General features: G+C 48.8%; 1 protein-coding gene across 1 annotated transcript; it reads right to left on the reverse strand.

The window, feature by feature from the left end:
• Positions 1-2,188: 2,188 nt before the first annotated feature.
• Positions 2,189-25,990, reverse strand: LOC138101864 (zinc finger protein 271-like). The gene is made up of 4 exons (XM_068999620.1): positions 25,741-25,990; positions 9,457-16,651; positions 3,382-3,553; positions 2,189-3,146 (listed from the first exon to the last, which is right to left on the reverse strand). Exon 2 carries the CDS (start codon positions 16,622-16,624, stop codon positions 14,957-14,959), a length of 1,668 nt encoding a protein of 555 aa, XP_068855721.1. The 5' UTR covers positions 16,625-16,651; positions 25,741-25,990; the 3' UTR covers positions 2,189-3,146; positions 3,382-3,553; positions 9,457-14,956.
• Positions 25,991-26,457: the final 467 nt, after the last annotated feature.

Genomic DNA, 26,457 nt, shown 5'->3' on the forward strand with positions numbered 1-26,457 from the left:
GCAGCCAGGGGCCAGTTCAGGGGTTTTTCCTCAGCAACCCTGGGTTGTCCAATTTTTCCAAGGGTATCATATGCTCCTGTTCCACAAGGAATCCCTCTACACCTGGTTTTGACGAAGAATCTGTTTTGGCTCATTGGCCAGACTTTGAGGGAGAAGTGGGTTTGACTCACTGCCCAGATTCTGAGGGAGGAGGGGTGCACTGGGTTGAAGCGACGGATTCGGTAGAATGGGTTTTCGGCAGTGCCAGTTAGACACTACCTTACTCAATTTATCAAGGGGTAAGCCATCCATCACATCTCTGGGGACCCCCTTTTTGATACCTAATAACCACCAATGCTGACAGTTAGGGATCTGTTTTACATTCTCTGGCTTTTCACTATGAGGAGCCCTAATGTACCTGACACCTTTTGTTTTGTCTGATTTTTCCTCTGGGATTTTTATAGGTCCATATTATCTACTGTAATTAATCAGATCTTCTGCAACCTCACTCCATGTCCAAACTTTGCAATCACCGGCAGGTGAATTTGATTGTGAACCTGGTGGCTGAGAGGGGGTTGAATATGGAGTAAACCCAGGATCAGTAGATCCAGTTTGGTCGCTTGAGTTTCCAAGGAATCCATCCAACCTCTCTACAGAACCTACAGCAGCTATGGTTTTTTGAAGGACAATTGAGTGATTCTGGAAGGCCTCAAATTAAAGGGGTCATCAGTTCGGGCTTCACAGGTAATTGCATCGGGGATTCATATCCAGGAGTTAACTTCCTTTCAGGGATCATTTGCAGACAGGCGGCTTTGTGGACACTTTCTAGAAGTTGATCGGGGGTACCAACTATAGCGAAAGGGTCTCCCCTTTCTAAAGGACTGAGTTCCCCGGCACAGAAAGCTGCACACTGAGTCAGCGACCATGTGTTACGTTTGTCTCCTGTTGTTAAGAAAACTCCATGTCCCCAATATCCACTGGCCTCCTGTTCAGTTAATTGAATTTCATCTCCTCCAGTGAGAGACACTTGGAAGACATATTCCATCTCAGATTCGTGGGGGAGCCGCCCATGCTCCTTTTTTAACTTAACCAATTCAGTAGCAGTGTATGGTATTTGTTTAGTGGTGATATGCGGTTCAAAATCTTCATAATTGATATAATTATATTCTGTTTTATTCAGAGGTCTCATACGAGGGCAGCAGTTTTCCCCACAATTTTTCACTAGCACTAGTTCTTTCTGGGAGTATATTTGGTTAATGTGAGAAGTTTCCTTTTCCTCTGTCTCTTTTGGTGAGTCAGCATTCTTTCAATTCTTAAAATATTCCTCTTTTAAAGCAGCCCACAGCAAATGATTTTCATTCCTTTCTTCATCTAATTGTTTCTGTAAAATTTCCACTAGGTTTTGAAGGGACTCTATGATTGCTTTCTCCTCAGTACATCGCTTTAAGCGATGATCTATAGCTGCCGTAAGGCATGCCCCTAAAACGGAACAGATTATGGTTTTATTTCAGCCAAATTTAAACTTTGTTTCATGTTGTAAAGAACATATTCTATCAGTCACACTCTCCAAATTAAACCAGTTATTTTGAGCCCATGCTTCCCCTCCTGGAGAGGGCTGGGCATTGTGTTTTGCTAGCAGAGCATAAAATGCAGCTTTATCTTTTGCACTGGGGTTTTCAGTCATTTTATGAAGGGATCAAAACCACTACAGGGTTAATTACACACTGCGACACACACACAGCTTCGCTGTGTCTCCCTTTGCTTCCCTGGGTGGGTGAAGAGACCAAATCTGCCTGGGAGGTACTCCTTAAGTTACTTATGGTTGTCTCTTCACTACACCGAGCAGTCCAAATTCACACGCACCCAGCAAAAAACACAGTTCCCCCTTTTACACTAAGAGATCTTTTTTGTGAAAAATCTGAAGACAGAGCCTTTGCTGAGTATGGGGTGCTTTTCACCCAGGCGTGTGCAGTTTGTGGGAAATTCGAGTCACCCCCCTTGCTTTCTAGACACTGCTCACCCTTTTCAGGGTGTCAGGCTAGGTGCGGCTGGAGTGAAACATCCTTCCCAGACTACACACAACCTTGCAACCCCTTCTGTCTGTCAGAAGTCCTGTCTGTGACGCCAGTTTAATGTCACGATCTGCTAATGTAAGCAGGGGTCGTGATGGCTCGTTTATAGATCTCAGAGTGCAAAAGGACACAAGGGATTTCAGTTTTAATCAGAACAGTGCACCTTTATTAAGTGCCCACAACACGGTAATGTGATAGAGAAGAGAGAGAGAGAGAGAAAGAAAAACAAAGTAAAAGAGTAGAGAGGAAGAAAAGGGGGGAATAGCTACCAACGGATGAGACTAACTCCTCGTGGCCTTCCGCCAATAGATTCATCTTCTTTCCATGGGGAGATCTCGAGCTCAGTTATTTCAGAAAGTCCCTTTATAGTCCTTTTCAGAAGCGAGGGGCAACTGGCCAAGAGGTGGGGAAATATACAGCCGTTGTTATGGGGCCTGTTGCTTTGGAAAAGAGGCACAGGACAGGTGTACAGGACAGGTGTACAGGACAGCTCATTCCTTTCCGCTTCAGCGCAGTCCTTCCCACCGCGGTAGCAAGAATAGCGCAGTCCATTGTGACCTGCACTAGTTTCAGGAATGCGTACCAGTTCCCAGCGGGCACACCTGCAGGCAACACTTGGCAGACATCCCACCTCAGCCAGGCCAGGACTCCTGTGTTGAGTCTCTGTCCTTGGAGATGATCATGAGGCAGATGAGGCATCTTCGGATCATCTCTTACACTCCTACATCTCGCCTGAGCATCTCTCCCATCCTCTGGGTCAGAGTTCGGTGGCTTCTCTCCGGCAGATCCACTGCGAATCCAAGTCGCAGTTCTCCGGGGTGATGGTGCTGCCTCTGATCATCCCACAGAGTCCAGGTCTCTCCCTGAGGTCCAGCTGTAATCTTCAGGTGCAGGAGGGAGTCCGGGTCACCCCTGGGGGATCACTTGGGGGACACTGGGCTGCCTTCCCTTGGCCCCCAGCGCTGCCCCTGGCACTCCCCGATCACGGTCCTGGCGGGAGCTATTCACCCACGTCCAGCCCATCCCAGCCACGGGCACCCAGAGCCCGACCCAGAAGGAGAGCGTGGGTTTCTGCAGGGTTTCATGTAGGAATTCCTGCCTCGGGGAAGGAGAAATGGTGATGCTCACAGGCCATGGACGGTCACCCCAAAACAGGCTCTGTCCTCATCCCAGGACTGAGCCCCAACAGTGTTCCCCATGCTCTGCCACAGGCACCCAGGGGTGCTTGGACATGGTGGGGGAGGGGGATGCTGAGCCCAGGATTCTGGGAATCCCCTCTCCCTTCCCGAGTGCCACCAGGGGCAGCCCCATGTCCTTCCCACCTTCTTACCCCCATCATTCCCTTCACCAGCTCATCCCGATCTCGCAGCAGCAGCAGCGTGGCCCCCGATCCCTGCAGTCCTCCCGGCTCCTGCTCCAAGGGCTGTATCCAGGGGAGACCCAGTAGCACTTGATCCTTCCCAGCGTCCAGCTCTGGGGGCAGATCCTGCATCCCTCAGCCCCTGGAAAACAGGATCAGAGCCAGCTCAGGTCACCACGTTGCCATCTCGTCCCTTGCACACCCAGAGAACCACCAGTGTTTCATTCCCATTTGTTTCATTCCCGTTTGCTCCCTGGGGACACCCTGAACTGTGAACTGGTTGGCGCTCTGATCTGGGCATGCCATGAGATTTTGGGAAAGTTTTTGGAGCGGAGGTGCCTCAGGGCTGTTACCTGGCTGCTGTAATGGGCAGAGAATTTCCCTGAGCTCCAAGACGAAATTCTCCAGGCTGTTGCCATCTCCTACCCTCCCGTTTTTTCTGCTTCCTGGGCTTTCCACTCCACTGCTGGTGGAGAACTACAAGGGAAGGAAGGCTGAGCAGGGAACAGGACCTGGCTCCCTCAGCACAGTGCTCACCAAGATCCACCTGCGTGCAGCCCCAGGGTGGATTCTGACATTCCCTTCCCTCAACCCAGCTCACTCCAAACCTTGGCCTGAGCAGCTTGTGAGAGGTGAGAACAGACCTCAGAGTCCGAACACAGAGCAGACCCCAGCTCCTTTTGGGGGCCGGGCCAGCATCCCTGAGCTCCCACCCCTGCTCAGAGCTACCCCACCCAGATGTGGCTTTGCACTGGTGACAGGATGTGGCCCCTCCAGCCCTGCCAAGGTGTCACCGTGTCTCAAGTGCCATCACATTGGAGGTCCACAGAGCCCTGAAGCCTCTGCCCAACCCCGCCCCTCGATCTGTGACTCCCGAGCTGTTCAGCCTAGAGGGACCTGACCCTAGGGTGAGGGGCTGCTCAGCACCCTTGCTCACCACGGGCACTCGCTGTGCAGGAACAGCTCACAGGCATTTATTTGGGGGGATTTTCCCCAGCTCTGCCCCTCTAAGGGGTCTCCCCAAGAACCAGCAGACATTGGAGTCTCCCTCCCGCCTGCCCAGGATGGTTTGGGGGTGCTGGGGGTGCCAGCACTGGGCATGGGGCTCATTTTATCCAGGTGCTGTGTGACCCTGACCTCAGCCCCGGCCTCTCAAACCCTGTCCGTGCCACAGCTGAGAGATTTTCCCACACACAAACCCCTGGGACCCCTCCCCACTGTCAGGGCTGTCCCCGTGTCCCCATGGCTGCGCTCACATGAGCAGCCCAGCGCCACCACGGCCACTCCGAGCAGGAGATTCCCGGTCCCGCTGGCCCCGAGTGCCACATGGCGCCATCAAGGACATCCTGGCGCTGCAGGGGACAAAGGCGATGGGAGATCACCCAGCCCCACACCCAGCAAGTTGAAACTCTGCAGATTTGGGCAGCTCAGAGCCCAGCAACCTGCCTCAACAAGGACCAAGTGGCTAGCTCAGGGGGTCAACACCAGGCAGTCACCTAGCCAGCAGCAGCCACAGAGGATGGGTACCGACAGGACGCAGGAGGCTGAGCAAGGTCTAAGCTAGGCTCGCTTCAGTCACTGGTGGGTAAGGTGTGACGAGAGAAGAAGCAGGTGAGGGGACATTTCTCAGGGGAGCAAGAATGGGTTTCCTGGAGAAGAACTGAGCAGAGCCAAGAAGAGCCCCAAATAACCTCTGACAGGGGGTTTTATACCCCTCTGCTCAGGGTGCAGAGAACATAACACAACCAATGACACTGCATGTGGCGGGTGTAACAAAGGCGGGGACATGTACAACGCAGCTAATGGGGAGTGGGGGTAGGCGGGGAGAGTGAATGAGGGCCAGTAGGGAATCGATGATGTCAGCCAGGGAGGAGAGTGCGGCGGCCATTACAGATGTACAAGTCTGCATGTCTTTCCCGCCAGGGCCAACGGATTTTCCCGCCAAGCTGCCTGAGGGCAGCCATATTGGGGCATGCAGCCATTTTATGGTTCCTGGACTTCAGAGGAATCAAACCATTGGACTCTTTGTCCAACTGGGTCCAGGACACCATGGCAGGAACCAGGGCTCACCACAACAGCAGCCCCCAAGGTTCAAGCATTGGTAGGTTTTTCCCAGCAGAATTACTCCGTGGCAGGAATTAAAATGTTTAATTAGTGGTTAGGCTTTGTGATCTTCAAGCTCTTTGCCAACCGAAACAGTTCTGATTCTTCTGCTGCTTTTCTCCATAGGGAAACCGAAAATGGAGTCAGCAGGAAAAAGCACAGGGCACAAGGAGCAGCAGAAAGAAACAAAGCAGGAACCACCACAAGTGCAGAGAAGATGGACCAGGAGCATCCAGACTCGGATCAGGGTATCTAAAGGCACCGGCAGCCGTTCAGCATCCCAGCTCTCCTTCGAGCAGCGGAATTGCGGCAGATCTGGGGCTTTTACTCCAAGCACGGACCCTTTCAAAGAACCAGCCCCTGGAAATCATGTTTGGTGTGGAGCTCATTTTCCCAGGTCAGCCTCTCCACCAGGGATGAGGCTCAAAGGGCCGTGCTGGGCGATGTCAGGGCTTAAAATTCATGCTGCAAAGCCGAGCTTTGATCCTGGCAGGGCTGAGCTGAAGCGGCTGCACAGGAGGGAGGAGGAGGAGGGCGGTGGAAGAACCGCCAGTGTTTAACCCCGCGGCAGCAAGTGTGAATGTGAGCCCAATTCGTTCCCAGGGGGAGGAATCCTGGGAAGGAATCGCAGAGGAGGCATCCTCGGGGGAGGATCCCGGGGGAGGAATCCTGAGGGAGGCATCCCATGGGGAAGAATCCCAGGGAATGAATTAACTTGAGCAATTAATCCCATTTAATTAAACCGTGGAGTGAAGCGGTGCCTGGTGCATCCAAGAAATTCAAACCCAAACCCTCCGCCGGGATCCCAAACCACAGTCGGGATCTTATCCCACCTCCCAGCCCCTTTCCCTCCCTGCAGGACCCAGAGCTTTGCACAGCCACAGCCCCCCCAAAGCCCCCTCCCAAACCCACCCCACACTCACTGCCCTGCTCGGGGCGCAACAGCTGCTTCCTGCAGCGCTCCTGGGGACCGAGATCCAGGTTGGCATAAATAATCTCCATGCTGGGATCGGCAGGAGGTTCGGCTGGCCCCAACCCCGCTGGCTGGACCCTCGGAGCCTGGGCAGGGGTCGCTGGCCCGGCCCAGCCTGGCCTCAGGTTGGGGAGCTCCACAGATCCGCCCCCAGCGCCCGGCAGGGCCAGACGGGCAAAACTGAAACCTGACACAGCTTCTGCCGAAGGAAACCAGGGAAAAGTTGTTCCTCTCAAGGAATGGGACCCATCGAGGAGCCTGTGCTAGCTTGAGTTGAGCCATGGTTTTTCCAAGAATCAAAAGGCTCCCAAACAAGACACCTCTAAAAATAAAAAAAGCCAAACCAACCCAAAATTTGGGTTGTGCAAAGAAGCGGCTCCATCTTTGATCCCCTCTGTGCAATGTGCTGATTTGCGATGGAAAAAAATCAGGTGGCATTGCAAGAACCGTGGAATTGTTGAGGCTGGAAAATATTTCTAAAAGTCATGGGGTCCAGCACTGCCAAGCCCATGCAAGCCCACCTGAGGCAGGGTGATGGGCACATTCCAGCTTCTTCCACCTTCCTCTTCTCCTTCAGGGAGGCAGAGAGGAGACACAGTCCCATGAGTGCCAAGCAAAGGGGGAATGCAGTTAGGAAAAAAAATTGAAAAGTACTCGAGAGAAGGGAGAGAAGAGCAGGATCCCTCCAGGGGTAGGCAGAAGCCTCAAAAATAGTTTCTCCCCAGGTTGGAGAGAACAAACCAAACCAAGAGGAGGTGGGACCCCCCAGCAGCACCTCTCTGCCGTCCCAGTGGAAGCTCTCGCTGGCTGCTCCAGGCTGGATGGGCAGACTGGAAGCACTGGGAAGGGGCCCTGGCTCGGGGCACAGCCCCCAAAGCAGGCCCATGGCCCCCAAGGCAGTTCCAAGGCTCCGCCAGCTGGGATGGAATGTGGGAGGGGGAGCAGGGCAAGGGATGGGGCTGCCAGTGCCAAGGTGTCCTGATTTGTCTGCCAAAGAAGGAGGGAACCTCTCTTGGAATGGAAAATATGACCCCCTTTCCACCAAATTATTATAACCTTGAAATTACGAGGCAAAGATATGGGAAAAGACATAACAGTTGTGTACTAGTATGTCTGACAAGGCAAACAAACAATGGCAGCAACAACAAACAAAAGAAAAACCCCAGAAAACAGTCTCTTCCCGCTCTTTAAGCACTTTCCCCTTGGGTGCAGTTCCGCTCGCAGCCAGCAGGGGCGCTGGAGACTCCCAGTGAGCAGGGCAGGTGCGATGGTTCCCCCGCAGCTGCAGGGGGCGCTCCGAAGCGAGCTCGGGGAGCACACGGCACTGGCGGCTTGGCCGAGACGGGGCATCACGGGCAGCAGCTGGTCATGCTTGCCAGGCTGCTGCACAGAGGTGGCCCACACGGGGACAACCCATGCACTGGCTCCGGATCTCCCCCAAATGGCCAGGAAACAAACAAAAAAATTAAGCAGATTTACAGTGCAGGAAAACAGCAGCAGACTGGGATCCTGGAGTCCAATACACAGGAGTGGCCGCGGCAATGCACCTTGGGCAGAGGGTCCAACAGGAGCCAGTCCCAATGTTTTGGCACCACACGCGCTCGTTCTGAGCTCCAAAAGGCCAGGCAGCAGGGAAACGGGCAAACAGCTCCTTCCTCCCCCAAACCCAGAAACTGGACTGCCCAAAACCCAGCCAAAACCTCCAGGGTAGCCCCTTCACCTTTTTTTCCCCTCAGTATCACCTGCAACCCACCCCCAGCCCAGGCCATTTCAATGGAATGTTGCGACACCCAGCTACATCTTTTGTCTCCTACTTGCCCCCATTTGGCCCTCAGGCAACACATTGTCCTTATTCCAGGTAGCAGAATGGGGAAAAATTCACTGAAAAAACCAAACCCAAAACATTATCCACCCCAGTTTTTTTCCCATACCACCATTCTACATCAAACTTAGACTCTTGAACTCTAGACATACATACATTATCTTAATTATATACATATATACCTGCAGATATGAATACAGGCACAGTGTCATGGACAATTCACCCCAAACTAAGGTCCCCTTGAGGTATGCATCGGGTCTCTCCATCCTTTTGCATCACCCACCAGGTGCATCCTGGTCCCTGAGCGAAGACAACCCCACGGGGGGAAGGGGGGGGGGGTGTCTTTGCTTCAGGCAGAATTAATCCGAACAGTTTTTCCCAGCATACCTTTCATGTGTACCACTGGAACCTTATCCCCGTCTGTTGGACACGGGTTCAGATTGGGCAAGGCCTGCTCTGTCGGTGGAGCTTCGGGTGTTAAGGGTGTTAACTAACGATGTGGCCTTTGCTAAATACATTTGAAAGTCCCTCCACCAAGTGCCTTCAAGGTGGTTTTAAGCAATCCATTACACCGCTCAACCTTCCCAGCTGCTGGTGCATGGTAAGGGATGTGATACACCCACTCAATGCCATGTTCTCTAGCCCAGGTGTTTATAAGGCTACTCTTAAAATGAGTCCCATTGTCAGATTCAGTTCTCTCAGGGGTACCATGCCTCCAAAGGACTTGCTTTTCGAGGCCCAGGATGGTGTTCCGGGCAGTAGCATGAGGCAAAGGGTAGGTCTCCAGCCATCCTGTGGTGGCTTCTACCACTGTGAGCACATAGCGCTTGCCTTGGCGGGTTTGAGGCAGTGTGATGTAATCAATCTGCCAGGCCTCCCCAGACTTGTATTTGGACCATCGCCCACCGTACCACAGGGGCTTCACCCGCTTGGCCTGCTTGATCGCAGCGCATGTTTCACAATCATGGATCACGTGGGAGATACTGTCCACAGTTAGATCCACCCCTCAGTCTCATGCCCACCTATAGGTGGCATCTCTGCCCTGATGACCTGAGCCATCATAAGCCTATCGAGCTAGGAACAACTTTCCCTTGTGTTGCCAGTCCAAATCTATCAGTGACACCTCTATTTCTGCAGCCTGATCTACCTGATTGTTGTTTCGGTGTTCCCCATTAGCCCAACTCCTGGGGACATGGGCGTCCACGTGACGGACTTTCACGGGTAGCTTCTCTACTTGAGTGGCAGTCTTTGCCAATCTGGGAGCAGCCCAGGTTGGTCTTGCTGTCAGTTGGCTTTTTTCCACCTTTCCAGCCAAGCCCACAGAGCATTGGCTACCATCCACAAATTGGTGTACAGGTAGAGCTTTAGCCACTTCTCTCTTCTGGCAATGCCAACTGGATGGCTTTGAGTTCAGCAAGTTAGCTCGATCCACCCTCTCCTTCAGTATCTTCTGTGACCTGTCATGTGGGGCTCCATATGGCTGCTTTCCATTTTTGGTTTGTCCCTACGATGCAACAGGAACCATTGGTGAAAAGAGCATGGCATGTTTCTTCTTGTGGCAGTTGGTTGTACGGTGGAGCTTCCTCAGCACAGGTCACCTGTTCCTGCTCCTCTTCATCAGTCAGACCAAAATTTTCACCTTCGGGCCAATTTGCAGTTATTTCCAAGATCCCAGGGTGATTCAGGTTCCCAATACAGGCGTGCTGTGTGATGAGAGCAATCCATTTGCTCCATGTGGCATTGGTGGCGTGGTGGGTAGAGGGAACTTTTCCTTTCAACATCCACCCCAGCACCAGTAGTCGGGATGCCAGAAGGAGCTGTGCTTCAGTGCCGATTACCTCTGAGGCGGCTTGGACTCTTTCACAGGCTGCCAAGATTTCCTTCGCTGTTGGGGTGTAGTTGGCTTCAGACCATCTGTAACGTAAGCTCCAGAATCCCAGTGGTCAGCCCCGAGTCTCACCAGGCACCTTCTGCCAAAGGCTCCAGGACAGACCCTTGTTCCCGGCTGCAGAATAGAGCACGTTCTTCACCTCTGGTCCTGTCCTGACTGGGCCAAGGGCTACAGCATGCACGATTTCCTGCTTGATGTGAGCAAAAGCTTGTTGCTGTTCAGGGCCCCAATGGAAATTGTTCTTGCAGGTCACCAGGTAGAGAGGGTTCACAATCTGGCTGTACTTGGGAATGTGCATTCTCCAAAAGCCTATGGTGCCTAGGAAAGCTTGTGTTTCCTTCTTGTTGGTTGGTGGAGACATTGCTGTGATCTTATTGATGACCTTGGTGGGAATCTGACGCCGTCCATCTTGCCACTTTACTCCCAGGAACTAGATCTCTCGGGCAGGTCCCTTAACTTTGCTCTTTTTGATGGCAAAGCCAGCTTCCAGAATTTGGATGGTTTTCTCTCCTTTCTCAAACACTCCTGCTGCGGTGCTCCCCCACACAATGATGTCATCAATGTACTGCAGATGTTCTGGAGCCTCACCCTCTTCCAGTGCAGCCTGGATCAGTCCATGGCAGATGGTGGGACTGTGCTTCCACCCCTGGGGCAGTCGGTTCCAGGTGTACTGCACGCCCCTCCAGGTGAAGGCAAACTGAGGCCTGCACTCTGCTGCCAGAGGAATGGAGAAAAATGCTTGATGAAGGGTGAATGGGCCTTGCTGATCACCCCTTGACTCTCCAGCTCGTGAACTGTCTTGTGGATGGGGATCATGGCATCTCGATTCATCTGATACTGCCAGCGGTGCACTGTCGAGGCGGCCATTGGTACTCATTTTTCCTCCACGTTCAGAAGTTCAACTGCAGACGGATTTTCTGATAATCCAGGCAAGGTGTTCAATTGCCTAATGCCCTCTGCCTCCACAGCAGCTATTCCAAAAGCCCACCTGAGTCCTTCTGGGTCTTTGAAATACCCACTCTGGAGGAAGTCTATGCTCAGAATGCATGGGGTCTCTGGACCATTCATGATAAGATGTTTCTGCCACTCCTTCCCAGTCAAGCTCACCTCAGCTTCCAACAGGGTCAACTGCTGCAATCTCCCCATCACCCCAGCAATAGAAATGGATTCTGCACCCGCAGGTCCTGATGGCATTAGGGTGCACTATGCACCAGTATCAACCAACACTTGATATTTTTGTGGCTCTGAGGTGCCAGGCCAACAGATCCAGAGTCCAAATGACACAATTCTTCCATGCATCTACCTGGCTAGAGGCAGGGCCCCTCTAGCCCTGGTTATCATTCTTTCCCTGGGCATACATGCTAGAGGTTCCTTCAAGGGGATCCGACATATCATCCTCCCTTCTGTAATACCTGGCAGCTCGGTTACGGGAGGCTGAGGCTACTTGCACCTTAGCGGAACTCCCTCAGCTAATGTTTTCCTCCTTGAGTTGACACACCCGCGCTGCCAGGACAGAAGTGGGTTTCCCATCCTACCTTCTCATGTCTTCCCCATGGTCACCAAGGAAGAACCACAGCTCAGCTCATGGGGTGTACCCCCTCTGCCTAGCTGGGGGACACTGGGCTCTGACGTTGGGGCCTGTGTCTTGCACTGGTGCCACATGGGAACTGTTCTTCCTCACCTCCCTAATCTCATCTTTAAACTCTACTTTGAGGTCCTTGACCAAAGCAGAGAAGTGAGCCTGCACTGGGCCTGACCATACTCTCATAATCTCTGAGCCTGCTGACAACAGAACCCACTGTCTATCAGTTGTCCTCAGCATTAATCGTTGCAATGAAGGTAGTGTATTGGGATGGCCCTAGATTTGCCAGGTTCCACTCTACTTGCCCTGTGCACCTGACCCTGTCAGGGTTATTATTGTGGCTGTCTGTCCCTCCCAGAGAGTTCCTCTAGTAGTGTCACTTCTCTCAGCTGTTGGATCCCTTCCTCAATGGTCTCCCAGGGCATTCTACAACGGTGATCCCGCATTCTGTCTCTGTGAACAAACCTCTCTCTTACACTCATTAAAAGCCACTCCCAGAGAGAAAGGGGCCCTGGCTCCCTCATGAATATCTGATCAATATCTGATATTCAAGTATCTGATCCTGGGTCAAGGACCCCAAATACCTTGCCTCACCACTATCCAGTTGCATGCCTGTACCCATGAAGTCCCAAACCCAAAGTAACCAGGTCACGTAAGCCTAGCGCCCTTGTTGCACAATGTCTTTTTGCAGATTACGGAGGATGTCATATGACAAGGACTCGGTGATGATTTCAGGTTCTGGCTCTCCTGCTGGTTGCAAGGGCCCCGGTTCCCCATCATCATTAACTGGGTGCACTGATTTGTTCTTATACTTCCTCCTCTGCACAGGGGTGACTGCTGCTGGCTGTGACTGTGTTTGTGGTTCAGCTGGAGCCTGGATGGTTGTGACATCTGTGGGTTCCACTGCTGCACTGTCAGACTCTCCCTCTTTGAGGCAGGGAGAGGGTTTCCCACCAGCTGGGGAAATGTTTTCCCTCAGCACCTCCCATATATTCTCCTCCAATACACCCATCCAATCCAGGTGGTTCATTTCTGATGTGTGCTGTTGGGCAGTGTCAGGCTGTGGGGCAGCGTCAGGCTCTGGGGCAGCATCCCTAGTCACTGGGGTAGATGTTAGAGTGGTTACCCATGGCAGTCTCACCATATCTCTGAATGCTACATAGAATAGACATATCAGCAATACCAGCTACTGTATGACATGGTTAGCATCTAGAGAATATTTGACCCCTTTGAAAGCTGTTGGGGTAGACCCAAAGAAATGGGTGAAGGGTTGGGAGAAAACTTTCCCCGGTGTTACTTCCTCACAATGGGTGCCATTATTACACAACCCCAAAAACATACACTTAAGTGTGTGATAGCCATGTATCCATGTGTCTGCCTTCAAGAGAAAATTAAAAATCCATTAATTCCTCACCTTATTGACCCATTGTGCAAATTGGATAACAGCCACAGTAGCCTTAGTCTTAGGATTCATGTTTAGATAAGGAGCTGCAAATAGGAAAAATGTAGCCACGACCACATGCCACCCGAACTGGGGTAGGCTAGACCACATGGTGCTGCCTCATGAGGTTTCTGTATTCAACACACAAAAAAGTAGGCTACCCAGAAACTGTTATTCCTTTTTTCCCCATTTCTCTCAATGCCCTCAGGCTCTACATTGGGTGCCAAAATCTGTCTTGGTTTGAAAGACAGGTGTCTGCCAAGGACGGAGGGAACCTCCCTTGGAATGGAGAATATGACTCCCTTCCCTCTGAATTATTGTAACTTTAAGGTGCTTTCAGGCAAAGGTATGAGAAAAAGAATAACAGCTCTTTACCAGCCTGTAAATGAATACCAAGGCAACCAAACAAACACAACAGCAGCAACAGCAAACAGAAGCACAAACCCAGTGCCAGCCTCTCCCAGCCACAGGCCCGTTCCCCTCGGTGCAGCTCCTCTTGCGGCCGGCAGGGGCGCTGGCAGCTCCCAGCCGGGCAGGGCGGCTGCGGGGATTCCCCGCGCCTGCAGGGGACGCTGTGGCGCAAGCTCAGCCGCCCCTGCACGCGGTAATGGCGGCCGGGCTGGCAGGAGGGATGGAAAAGGGGCTTCCTTTACAACCTCCCGGGGCAGGCGGGCCTGGTGTCCCTCCGGATGGTGAAATGGGCTGCAGCAGGAACCTCGGAGCAGCAAGCTGGAAGGGACGATGCCAGCACACCTGGGATTGTAAAACAAAAGGTATCAGAAACTCTGGGGCCATGCCCGAAGCCACAGGGTGTCTGAGCATTCGGTTACAGTGTAGTGAGAAGCCCTGAAGCAGTGGCAGAGAACAGAGGGGCTGAGCGGGGAATCGCTCCCCTGGGTAGCTCAGCTGCTATGGCTGGTGCCTGGGTCAGGCAGCACAGAGGGGGCAGCCCCTAGCAGGGGACGTGGTGCTCCCCGTCCCAGGTCCCCATGTGGAACGTGCTGGCTTTGGGCTCCCAAGCAGCAGAGAACCAGAGAAGCAAGCCCGTAAGGCCAGTCACAGTGCCAAAGGTAAAAACCAAATAGAAACAGGCAAAAACCACAAGGCAACAGTATCTTGTGGCTGCATGGCCATCCAGCTGATTGCTCCACTGGAAGAGACAACCATCCCTCCCCCCAACTCTTGCAGGAAATCCCAGGCTAGCTCTCACCCACTGTGATACTCCCGGAGCCAGGGGATGGGAGGGGGGCCCAGTGACCACCGTGGACACAAAAAAAACCCAGAAATGGCAGGGGATAAATAAACATCCCCAAGACAACGCCCATGGGCCAGAGAAAACTAGAATCATGGAATTATTTCAGTTGGAAAAGACCTCCAAGACCAACCAGAATTCCTTGATGCCATCAAAAGAAATAACTGAAAACAAAAGGTGAGATTTTATGGGGTTGAAAGTCAAGAAATACGCCCTCCCCAATGAATTGCCAACATCAGTCTGTGTCCCAATGGATGTTCCTGCCCCTGCATTCATCATCGAGGTGTCCATGAGGAGCCAGGAAGATGTGGAACCCACCACCCAGGTGTCTCCCCTACACAGATTACTGGGACCATGGATCACCAAGGCTCTGCCCAATGTGGGTCACTGAGGATCATCCAACGCTGATCCTCCCATGGGGGATGGAGCTGGAGCAGCACACGAAGCTCTTCCCGCACTCGGGGCACTCGCAGGGCTTCCCTTAGTGGTGCCTCTGTTGGTGTTGGGTCAAGTGAGAACTCCTAGAGAAGCTCTTCCCACACTCGGGACACTCGTAGGGCCTTTCCCCGGTGTGGATGCGCTGGTGGGTGATGAGATGGGAGTTTTGCTTGAAGCCCTTCCCACAGTCAGGGCAGCGGAAGGGCCTTTCCCCCGTGTGTATTGGCTGATGGAGGAGGAGATGTGAGCTGCTCCGAAACCTCTTCCCACACTCGGGACACTCGTAGGGTCTCTCCCCTGTGTGGATGCATCGGTGGATGACAAGGTATGAGTTTTGCTTGAAACGTTTCCCGCAGTCAGGACAGCAGAAGGGCCTCTCCCCTGTGTGTACTGGCTGATGTAGGAAGAAATGTGAGCTGGTCCGAAACCTCTTCCCACACTGGAGACACTTGTAGGGCCTCTCCCCTGTGTGGATGCGCCGGTGGCTGAAGAGGGTGGAGCTGTGCTTGAAGCCCTTCCCACAGTCAGGGCAGCGGAAAGGCCTCTCCTCTGTGTGTATTGGCTGATGTTTGAGGAGATGGGAGCTGCTCCGAAACCTCTTCCCACACTCACGACACTCGTAGGGCCTCTCCCCAGTATGGATGCGCTGGTGGATGATGAGCTGGGAGCTCCAGCAGAAGCTCTTCCCACATTCCAAGCACTCATAGCACTGTTCCTGTTCCCTGGTGTGGATCTTGCGGTGCTTGATGAGGTTGGAGCTCCGGATGAAGCTCTTCCCACATTCCAAGCACTTGTAGGGCGATTCCCCAGTGTGGATCTTGCGGTGCTTGATGAGATTGGAGCTCCGGATGAAGCTCTTCCCACATTCCAAGCACTTATAGGGCAATTCCCCAGTGTGGATCTTGCAGTGCTTGATGAGATTGCAGCTCTGGATGAAGCTCTTCCCACATTCCAAGCACTTGTAGGGCGATTCCCTAGTGTGGATCTTGCTGTGTTTGATGAGATTGCAGCTCTGGATGAAGCTCTTCCCACATTCCAAGCACTTGTAGGGCGATTCCCTAGTGTGGATCTTGCTGTGTTTGATGAGATTTGAGCTCTGGCTGAAGTTCTTCCCACATTCCAAGCATTTGTAGGGCCGTTCCCCAGTGTGTATCTTCTGGTGGCTGTGCAGGCTGGAGCGCCGACTGAAGCTCTTCCTACATTCCCCACACTCGTAGGGCCGTTCCCCAGTGTGGATCATCTGGTGCTGGATCAGGTCAGAGCTCCGGCTGAAGCTCTTCCCACATTCCCTGCACTCATACAGACGTTCCCCAGTGTGGATCATCTGGTGCTGGATCAGGTTAGAGTTCCGGCTGAAGCTCTTCCCACATTCCCCACAGCCATACGGACGTTCCCCAGTGTGGATCATCTGGTGCTGGACCAGGGCAGAGCTCTGGCTGAAGCTCTTCCCATATTTCCCACACTCATAGGGCCGTTCCCCAGTGTGGATCCTCTGGTGCCGGATCAGGTTGGATCTCTGGCTAAAGCTCTTCCCACATCCCAAGCACTTGTGGGGCTTCTCTCTGGCCTGAGGCTTCTCCCCCAGCTCCGAGCTCCAGCTGGATCTCTGGCCACCTTCCTGGCACAGGGGGGGTCTTTCCTCCTTGCAGCTCCCTGGGCTGGGTTTGCAGCCCCTCCTCATGTGGGATCTCTGGGGCTTTTCCTCCTCCATCCGGCCACGCCTTGGGAATGACAAATCCTGGTTTGGGGGAAAAACAAGGTGTGAGGAATGAGACAACTCTTTGTAGAAATTAAAACAATTTATTAAAACAGAAAAAAATTGAAAAATTGCAAAAAAAAAAAAAACCTAACAAAATATAAAAATTTTGGATCCTGATGGCTCGAGAGATATGCCCCAGGAGCGCAGGGATTCAGGAGCTTTAGGCTTAAGACAGCTCTGAACCTCAGGTAGAGAAAAAAAAATAAACTTGCAGTTTAGGCTGGTCAAAAAGAAATTTATTTCTAAAAGCCCCTAGAAAGGGGTAGGCTTCTCCAGCACTGCCTTAGCAAGCTGGAGAGGAAGGGAAAGAGAGTGGGCGTGTCTTCTCTTACACTTTTATAGCTTTTGCTCCGCCCACAGTCCGCCCACAGCCCACCCACAGTCCACCCCCCTGGTTCAAGGCGGTTGGTGTTTTCCCCTTGACAGACCACCTCTGTCCACCAATGGCTCCTCCTGGTCAGAGGGGTGATATTAGTTGAGATAAGGGTCATGTGCTTATGGGGGGCTGGGCTGTTTGTTGCAACTGGGGTTTTTTTAAAATCTGCCTTGAAACCAAGATACAAGTAAAACATAAAAATACATCCAACACATCTTAAAACACTTGTAAAGGTATACAGTAAACACAGGAAGACCATTAAAAACTTGATTAGTGTACCTGGACTGATGGATTGATTTTAACATTCAATTTAAAAATATTAAGCTCAAATTAATTAAAGCACTTAATATGCAAAGACCAAGCACAAATAGGGATTTCATGTATGACAAGTCCCCCCTTTTTCTCTTATGTTCACATCTTTGGTCTTTGCATTTAAGTGGAGGTGGATAACTCTTCAGGGATAGATTCAAGCTCTTTAAAACTGTCCCACACTTGCTGGGCAATTTTTCTCTCCTTTCTAGTTTTCTTATTGTTACTATTATTGATATGCATAATCTTTTGAGCGAATGGTGGACGCTGCTGTTGTCCTTGAAGATCCTGGATCAGTGGCATGCCTTGGACGACAGTGGTGATTAGACGGATGAAACAAGGGATTAAACAAGGGAGAAAAATAAGTCCTGTAAGGGAAAGTCCAACAATAATTAAAGCTTTTTTCCACCATTGTCCTTGGCCAGTAGAGGTCTTGTGGTGCTTCCCAGAAGTGGGGTTGTATACTTGCTGCTGTAATCCAGTACTTGGAAATTTGTGGCAGGACAGAATATGGATTTCCCTGATCCCAGCACTGCCAGAGTTTTTTAACAGGATTCAAAATGCAATTTTTGTTTTTAACCTTTTCTGCAGACCAGAATACATCTGGTTCTTGAGGTATCCACCAATGTTTTTGCCCATCAGTTACCAGGTACCTTTTGCATATTGTCTCACCAACTTCTTTTAAAAATTTTCTTCCTTTCCTCCAGATGCATTCTTCTCCAATAACAGTATTGCTTAGCAGCCAGGTTTCATTGTCATGTCTGGTTGTGGGGGAGAGATTACTCAGTCGGAGTAAATCGGGGGGTCCAAGACTGACTCCCCGCCAAGGCCAACTCTCCGATTCTAAAGTTCCTCCGCACACCCAGCAATTTGTTAAATTTAGCTGTTGTCCAATCCTTTCTGCCAGGTCAATAAACAAGTTTTTCCTTGACATCAAAGGATTGTTTTCTTTTTGTTTTTCCTTTTCTTCTATGACCACCTCTTGGATCAGGTCAGTGTCATAGGTCTTTCTTTTTAACAAATCTTCTGTCTTGGTTATGTATCTAAAATTGAAACAGAGCCAATCGTCTTGGGAGGGGCACTCTCCCTTCTGCTTATGTATTTGGGTGCCAATGTTTTTGCCAATCCAGTACTTGTGACCTTTTTCCGAGCAGATACTCAACCTTGTTATGTTGTAACAAGATGGATTAACATAAGTATGTGCTCGGAAAAAGTGTCGAATTTGAAATGAGCCTCTTTCTGCCTGATACACAGTCTTGTAACATCTGTTACAGCGGCTGTCGGCTGCTTGTGTAAAGGGAGGCCAGAGGACCCAGAGACAGATGACACTCAGTAGCAGGATGTTGCTCACTTTCCCCTTTAGGCATACCCGAGAGGAGCTGTCAGCATTTGGGTTGCCTCTGCTGGTGGGGGTTGTCATCTTTGCTTCTTTCGTCCTTTCTTTAGGCATCTCACCTTCAGATGGTTCTTCAGTGACCTCAGGCTTCTGGAAACTCATGGTTATTTTAGGGTTGGCCTTGTCAAAGATTAGAGTTATCGTGCCCGTAATTTTGGAGTCTGATTGGACTGTTATTGGAAGAGAATGCTGGCTTCAAATGGAGCCTTACTATACAGTTGATGTGACAATAAGGTTGTGTGAAGGCAGAATCTGTAAAAGGGAATAACAAAGAACAGAATTAACAGCAAAATATTTTCAACTTAGTTTAACAACTTGTAGCTAGCACTTATTACTGAGGTATAACTGGGGAAGAACTGGGAGTACAGGATTTTATTAACTTGGAGTGAGGGATGCTGAGTGGAGCTTTCAAACAGGGTGTTTAGTTTGATGGTTTGTCTGGAGGTTTCTTCTCTTCAATTGGTGGTGTTACTGGACCCTTCACCCTCTTGACATGCGTCCAGCCCTTTTCAAATGTCCGGACAGCTGTTTCAGTGGTTAGCTGGACCTGAAATGGACCTTCCCAGGATGGGGTTAATGACTTTTCTTTCCAGGATTTTATTAACACCCAGTCACCTGGATTGATGTGATGTAAATTAAAATCAAGTGGGGGAGTTTGTGGTAGAAAACCTCTTTCCCTTAGCAACTCTAGATTTTTGGCAATTATCTGTACATATTGTTGTACATTGGAGTTTCCACACTCTTTCACATTCAACTCTTGTGGTGTAGCAAGGTAGGGTAATCCATACAACATCTCATATGGTGAACAACCCAAATCAGATCTTGGCTGTGTCCTAATTCTAAGAAGAGCAAGTGGAAGGCATTTTACCCAGGTCCATTTTGTTTCCAGCATTAATTTTGTGAGGGTGTTCTTGATTGTCTGGTTCATCCGTTCCACTCTCCCAGAGCTCTGTGGATGCCACGGGGTGTGTAATCTCCAATTTGTTCCTAATTGCTGAGCCAATTGTTGTACAATTTGGGAGGTAAAATGAGTACCTCGATCTGAATCTATGCGGTGGACTATCCCATAACGGGGGATAATTTGCTCGAGGATCACCTTACTCACTGTCTGGGCTGTTGCATTGACAGTTGGAATAGCTTCCACCCAGTGGGTAAGGTGATCAACGATTACCAATAGGTATTTCCACCTCTGGACAGGAGGCATTTCTGTAAAGTCAATTTGAATGTTTTGGAAAGGCCTGATTGCTAATTCAATTCCTCCGCCAGTGTTCTTTTTCATTACCTTTTTGTTAACCTTTTGACAGATTACACAGTCCCGGGTTATTTGGTTGGCTATTTCATAAACACCAGTGCATCCAAAGGTTCTGAGATAGTGATCCGCCAGAGCCTTTGAACCCCAATGATTGCTTTGGTGAATATTTTGTAGAATTTCTCGGGTTAAATTTTTGTTTAAAATTTGGCGTTTATCTGGTAAGTACCAGCGACCTTGAGAATCCTCATTAGCTCCAATTAAAACTAATTTCTGTTTTTCCTGATCAGTAAAAATGGGCGTGGGTAAAATGTTAGTTTGTGGAATAGTGTCAGATGTGGTGGTGTTAGTTGGAAGTTGGTTTACTTCCATCACTTTTACCTCTTCTTCCACTGCTGCTTCTTTTGCTGCCAAGTCTGCTAGGTTGTTCCCTCGAGCTTCTTTTGTGGTTCCCGATTGATGACCTGGAATATGCACCACTGAGATCACCTGAGGCAGTTGCAGTGCTTTTAGAATTTTTAGGATCAATTCCTTATGTAGGATATCTTTCCCTTTGGTGTTTAGGAACCCCCTTTCGGACCAGATTTTTCCAAAGGTGTGGACTACGCCATAAGCGTATCTGGAGTCAGTGTAAATGGTCCCGATGCTTCCTGCTAGTCGGTGGAGTGCTTTTTCTAGGGCATAGAGCTCACAGACCTGGGCTGACCAGGTTGGTGGCAATCTGCCCTTTTCTAGCACACACATTTGGTGTCCATCGACCACTGAATAGCCAGAGCATCGCTTTCCATTCACCACTCGAGATGACCCGTCAATGAAGAGGATTTCCCCTTCATTGAGGGGACAGTCCACCAGGTCCTCTCTGACTTTTGTTTGGATGTCAATTATCTCAATGCAATTGTGTTCAATTTCTTTTTCTGATGGGGTCCCATAAAGAAATTGAGCTGGATTTTGGTGTGTACACACAACTAACCTCAGGTGGTCTGAGTGCATGAGAATGGCTTCATATTTGACTATTCTTGGGTCAGTTAACCACTCTGCAGCCCTGTGAGCTAAAATGGTTTTGATTGAGTGTGGTGTATGCACTGTCAAGTCTCCACCAAAAATGAGTTTTTGACTCTCCGAGACCAGAACAGCTGCTGCGGCGATGGACTGGATGCAGACGGGCCATCCTCTGGACACTGGATCTAGTAATTTGGAAAGAAAAGCAACCGGCTTCCTGACTCCTCCCCACTCCTGGGTCAAGACGCCATAGGCAACTCCCTTCTCCACATTAACAAACAGATCGAAGGGTTTTTCTAGTGAAGGAAGGCTTAAAACAGGTGCTTTTGTTAATTTCTCTTTCAGATTTTGTAATTTTTGTGTATCTGAATTAGTCCAATTAAAAGGTTCTTCTTCTATTAGTTTTTCATATAAAAATTTGGCAGATTGTGAATACTGATCAATCCACAGTCTGCAGTATCCAAATAGGCCTAATAATTGCCGGATTTCTCGTTTTGAAGTTGGAGGTGGTAGATTTAGGATTCCTTCTACTCTTTCAGCACTGAGTTTTTTTGTGCCATGGCCAATTAGATGTCCCAAATACTTCACCTCTTGTAGCACAAATTGTAATTTAGGTTTTGACACCCTCAGCCCGTTCCTCCCTAGAAAATTCAGTAACTGAATTGTAGCAGTTCTTACCGTAGACTCCTGTTCCCCAGAGAGGAGCAGGTCATCTACGTACTGAGTTACCTGAATCCCTTCGGGTGGAGAAAAGGAACTTAGCAAATCTTCTAGCGCTTGGCCAAAGAGTGTGGGTGCCTCGGTGTACCCTTGAGGCAGGCGAGTCCAGCGCAGCTGCTGCCTCCGTCCAGTGTCTGGATCCTCCCAGGTAAATGCAAAGATGTCTCTGCAATGAGAATCTAGAGGACATGACCAGAAAGCATCTTTAAGGTCAATAACAGAGAACCAGGCATGTGCTGGGGGTACCCGACTCAGGAGTGTATAGGGGTCCTGCACCAGTGGGTACCTGGTTTGGACTCTCTTATTGACCTCACGCAGATCTTGTACAAGCCGGAATGACTTATCTGGTTTCTGGACAGCCAAAATTGGAGTGTTGTAACTGGATTTGCAGGTCTCAAGAATTCCATCTTGTAATAAGTCCATGATAACAGGCTTCAGGCCCTTTCTTTTGTCCTTGGAGAGGGGATATTGTGGTACACGTACTGGCTGGCTATTTGGGAGCAACTCAATTGTTAGAGGTGTGATGTCCATTTTTCCCCGGTTGCCAGGTTTGGCCCACACTACCGGGTCAATGTGTTGCTCATCTACTAAAGATAAAACAAACAATTTAGTGGTCATTTTTCCACCCTGCGGTACCACCCCAACCCTCAGAGGTATTTGGAAGTCACGTCCTAAAAGATTGATCCCAGCTTGAGGTAGGTATAGCACATCCCCTGTATGGGTACGTCCTTGTATGGAAAGGATTACATTTTTAATTACAGGAACAGCAAAGCTTTCACCATTAGCACCATATATATCTAATGTATCTTGAGAAATAAAACATCCTGGAGGTGTTTTAGTGACACAGGTTCTTTCAGCACCTGTGTCCACTAAAAACTCCACTTGTTGTCTCTGGGGTCCAGCTTCTAATTTTATCAAGGGCTCTTTAAGATGTTTTTGCCCCAGAGAATAAAGCCCCTGACCCCTTCAGTTGTTCAAAATTTGTCCCTCCATTTGAAGGACTCCTTGATCTCTCTGCTTTTTAAAACAGTACCACTGCCCGTGGCCTGGTTTATTACAGTATGTGCAAATTAACCTCTCAGGTCTTTGAACAATTGGGTTAGGTTGTTTATTGCAAACACAAACCTGTGGCTGTTGCTGAGAGCAGATTTGGGTTTGCTGTTGTGGGATGCCCCTTTGGGAAGTTCTTTGTGTAGGAGGGTTGTGGATTGGAGCATTAGTACTGTTATTCATTATTCGGCTTTTAGCCTTCATCCTCTCTTCATCCCTCCTAACAAAGACTTTTTGGGCTTCCTCCAGTAATTCATCTAGTTCCCTCTCTGGCCATTTTTCCAATTTTTCCAATTTTTTCCTGATGTCAGGCCAGGAGTGAAGCACAAAATGTACCTTTAGCATAGTTTTGCCTCCCTCACTGTCTAAGTCAATGACAGAATAAAGTTGAATGTTATTCCTTAACCGAGCCATCCAAGCTGTTGGGGACTCATCCTTTTCCTGTTCCCCACAAAATGCTTTTTTCATATTATTAACTCGAGGAACAGCTTCTCTAATCCCTTTTATAATTAAATTTCTGTAGTCTTTCATGTTCCTCCTGCCCTCTTCTGAATTTGGGTTCCATTCAGGGTCTGTCAGTGGTAATTTTTGTTCTCCAATTGGGCCCTGATTAGAATTATTTTCTCTGTCCCAGACTGTCACTCCTGCAGCTCTAATCAATTTTCTTTCCTCAATGGTGAATAAGGAGTGAAGGATGGATTGTATCTCTCCCCAATTATAAATATTAGGGCCGAGGAATTGATCAAATTGGTCAGCTAGACCAATTGGGTCAGCCATCAGACTTTTCATTTCTTTTTTAAATTCCCGTACCTCAGATGAAGCTAGAGGTACAACTACATAACCAATTCCTCCTTGAGCATTTCCCATGGGTACCTCCCTAAGAGGTAAAATTTTAGACTCATGGGGAGTGCTAAGGCAGGTGGGACAGTCAGGTGTTTTAAATGATTTCTTTCTAGTGCAAGATGCTGGGCCATCCTGGCTAGAAGAAATCCTTTGTTTGGTTGTCTTTTTGTGAGAGCAGGAAGGAACAGAATTTTCTTTTTCACTTTCATTCTCATTTTCTGAGTCCCTTTCGATTGGGTGGCTCGATGAAGGAAGGACCCTTTCTTGTTCAATTTGGACCCTCCTTTCTGGAGGAGTTACTGGAGGAAGGTAGTCTAGGGGGTCCCACTTTGGTTTATTTAATTTAGGTTTTTGTTTTTCTTTCTGTTTGTGTTCTTCTGCAATGGAAAAAATTTGGTTTGAATTTTTATTAAGTCCAATTGAATTAGATTTAGTTTCCTCTTCCAATTCTAATTTTTTGCTTTGGTCTTCATTTTGTTTTTGCCAATAATTTAACCAAATTTTAGCATAGTCTAATTCATCAGAATGTTTTGGAGCTTTGTAATGTACATAAGAATGCAAAGCCTCACAAAGCCATTTTTCAGAAGACCCATACTTGGGCCATCTGAGTCCATCTTTGTTAATTCTATGTTTTGGCCACTTAAAAACACAGTACCTAATCATTTGACACTGGTCTTTTTCTTTAGTTAAAAGATTTTCTTCCCACTTTAGGAGCATTTGCCCTAACGGGCTCTCTGGGAAAATTTTGTATTTCTTCATTAGGTCTTTCTTTTTGCTATTTGCTTGTCCCATTTTGTTACTGGGAAGCAAACAAGTAGCTAGTGCAGAAGAAAAAAAATTTCCTTTTTTTTTTTTTTTTTTTTTTTTTTTTTTTAATTAATTAAATAAACCAAAGTATTGTATTATATAAAACAATTAAAATATTGCATAAGGAAATAATGTTACAAAATAACCTAAATTCAATACACTATCACAATTAAAAAAATGATAATAAAGTTATAAGCATAAAATACAATACAACTAATATAGAGAAAAGCAAGCAGGGTTAGTAGATATATAAGGGAATGAATGATGGCGAATCTGTGGGAAAATTAAATATGGTAGGCTGGTGAGAAACAAATATGTTGCAAGAAAATATTAATTTTAATTATAAAAAGAATAATTAGTGAATATTTAAATTGGTTAAAGTATAACTGAAATTTAGATAGTTTTATACATATATACTTAGAATTTAAGAAACAAGAGTTGTCTTTATTAGCAAAGGAGAGATAAATTTAAAATATTTATAATCGAATTAAAGGAAAAAGATTATAATGAATAACACAAACAGTAATTCAAAATATCAAAGTAGTGTCTTATGATTAAAGCAGATAAAGCAAATTACAACTACAATCCAATAACCCAAACACTCCAAACTAACAGGAAGTATAAAGGTGCTAGATAGCACTGACCAGAAGAGTGCAGCTAAAACAAGTTCACACATGCACTTAGAACAGCAAAAGGGGTGCAGTTCAAATTAAAAGGACACAAAATGGCGGCCGACCACGTGGCGGCCCGAAATTTCAAAATGGCGGCCGACCACGTGGAAACCCGAAATTTCAAAATGGCGGCCGACCACGCGGCGGCGCGAAATTTCAAAATGGCGGCCGACCACGCGGCAGCCCGAAATTTCAAAATGGCGGCCGACCACGCGGCGGCGCGAAATTTCAAAATGGCGGCCGACCACGCGGCAGCCCGAAATTTCAAAATGGCGGCTGACCACGCGGCGAAAAGAAAAAGAGAGGGGTTTAAAATGAGGTTTCTCCTCAGTTCTAGACCCGAGGAGACTGAGACACTAATAAAAATGAATTTGGGGCTGCGCACACCCCTAAAACGTGGAAACCTCCCCCCAGAAAGGCTGATCACCACACTCGATCTTCCCCTCTGTGTCTCTAAAGGGGTGATCCCTCGTGGTGCCCTTAAAAATGAACCCTTTCAAGCACACTCACACACACACTGGGGGCGGCCAACCCCCCCACACACTCTCTCACAAAAGGAATTCCACTCGGAGGTTCCCCAAAAACTAATAGCCCTTAAAAAGGGTAAGTCCTTAACTAAGTTCCCTTTAAGAAGGGTTCAAGCCTTACCACAAGTCTTTCTCCACCGGAGGTGTCCTTTCTCTGCTGCAGTAATCCTTGTGGGAGCCCAGAAAATCCAAGGAGAAAAACCAAAAAACCAAAAAAATCGCAAAAATTCAAAAATAGTAAAATTAACCAAAATACCTGGATTTTAGGGCAAAAATAGGATCCCGGAGAGCCCCCAAAAGAGTTGTGAGGAATGAGACAACTCTTTGTAGAAATTAAAACAATTTATTAAAACAGAAAAAAATTGAAAAATTGCAAAAAAAAAAAAAACCTAACAAAATATAAAAATTTTGGATCCTGATGGCTCGAGAGATATGCCCCAGGAGCGCAGGGATTCAGGAGCTTTAGGCTTAAGACAGCTCTGAACCTCAGGTAGAGAAAAAAAAATAAACTTGCAGTTTAGGCTGGTCAAAAAGAAATTTATTTCTAAAAGCCCCTAGAAAGGGGTAGGCTTCTCCAGCACTGCCTTAGCAAGCTGGAGAGGAAGGGAAAGAGAGTGGGCGTGTCTTCTCTTACACTTTTATAGCTTTTGCTCCGCCCACAGTCCGCCCACAGCCCACCCACAGTCCACCCCCCTGGTTCAAGGCGGTTGGTGTTTTCCCCTTGACAGACCACCTCTGTCCACCAATGGCTCCTCCTGGTCAGAGGGGTGATATTAGTTGAGATAAGGGTCATGTGCTTATGGGGGGCTGGGCTGTTTGTTGCAACTGGGGTTTTTTT

This window comes from Aphelocoma coerulescens, unplaced genomic scaffold (genome assembly GCF_041296385.1).
Source record: "Aphelocoma coerulescens isolate FSJ_1873_10779 unplaced genomic scaffold, UR_Acoe_1.0 HiC_scaffold_56, whole genome shotgun sequence".
In the NCBI taxonomy this organism is placed as follows: Eukaryota; Metazoa; Chordata; class Aves; order Passeriformes; family Corvidae; genus Aphelocoma; species Aphelocoma coerulescens.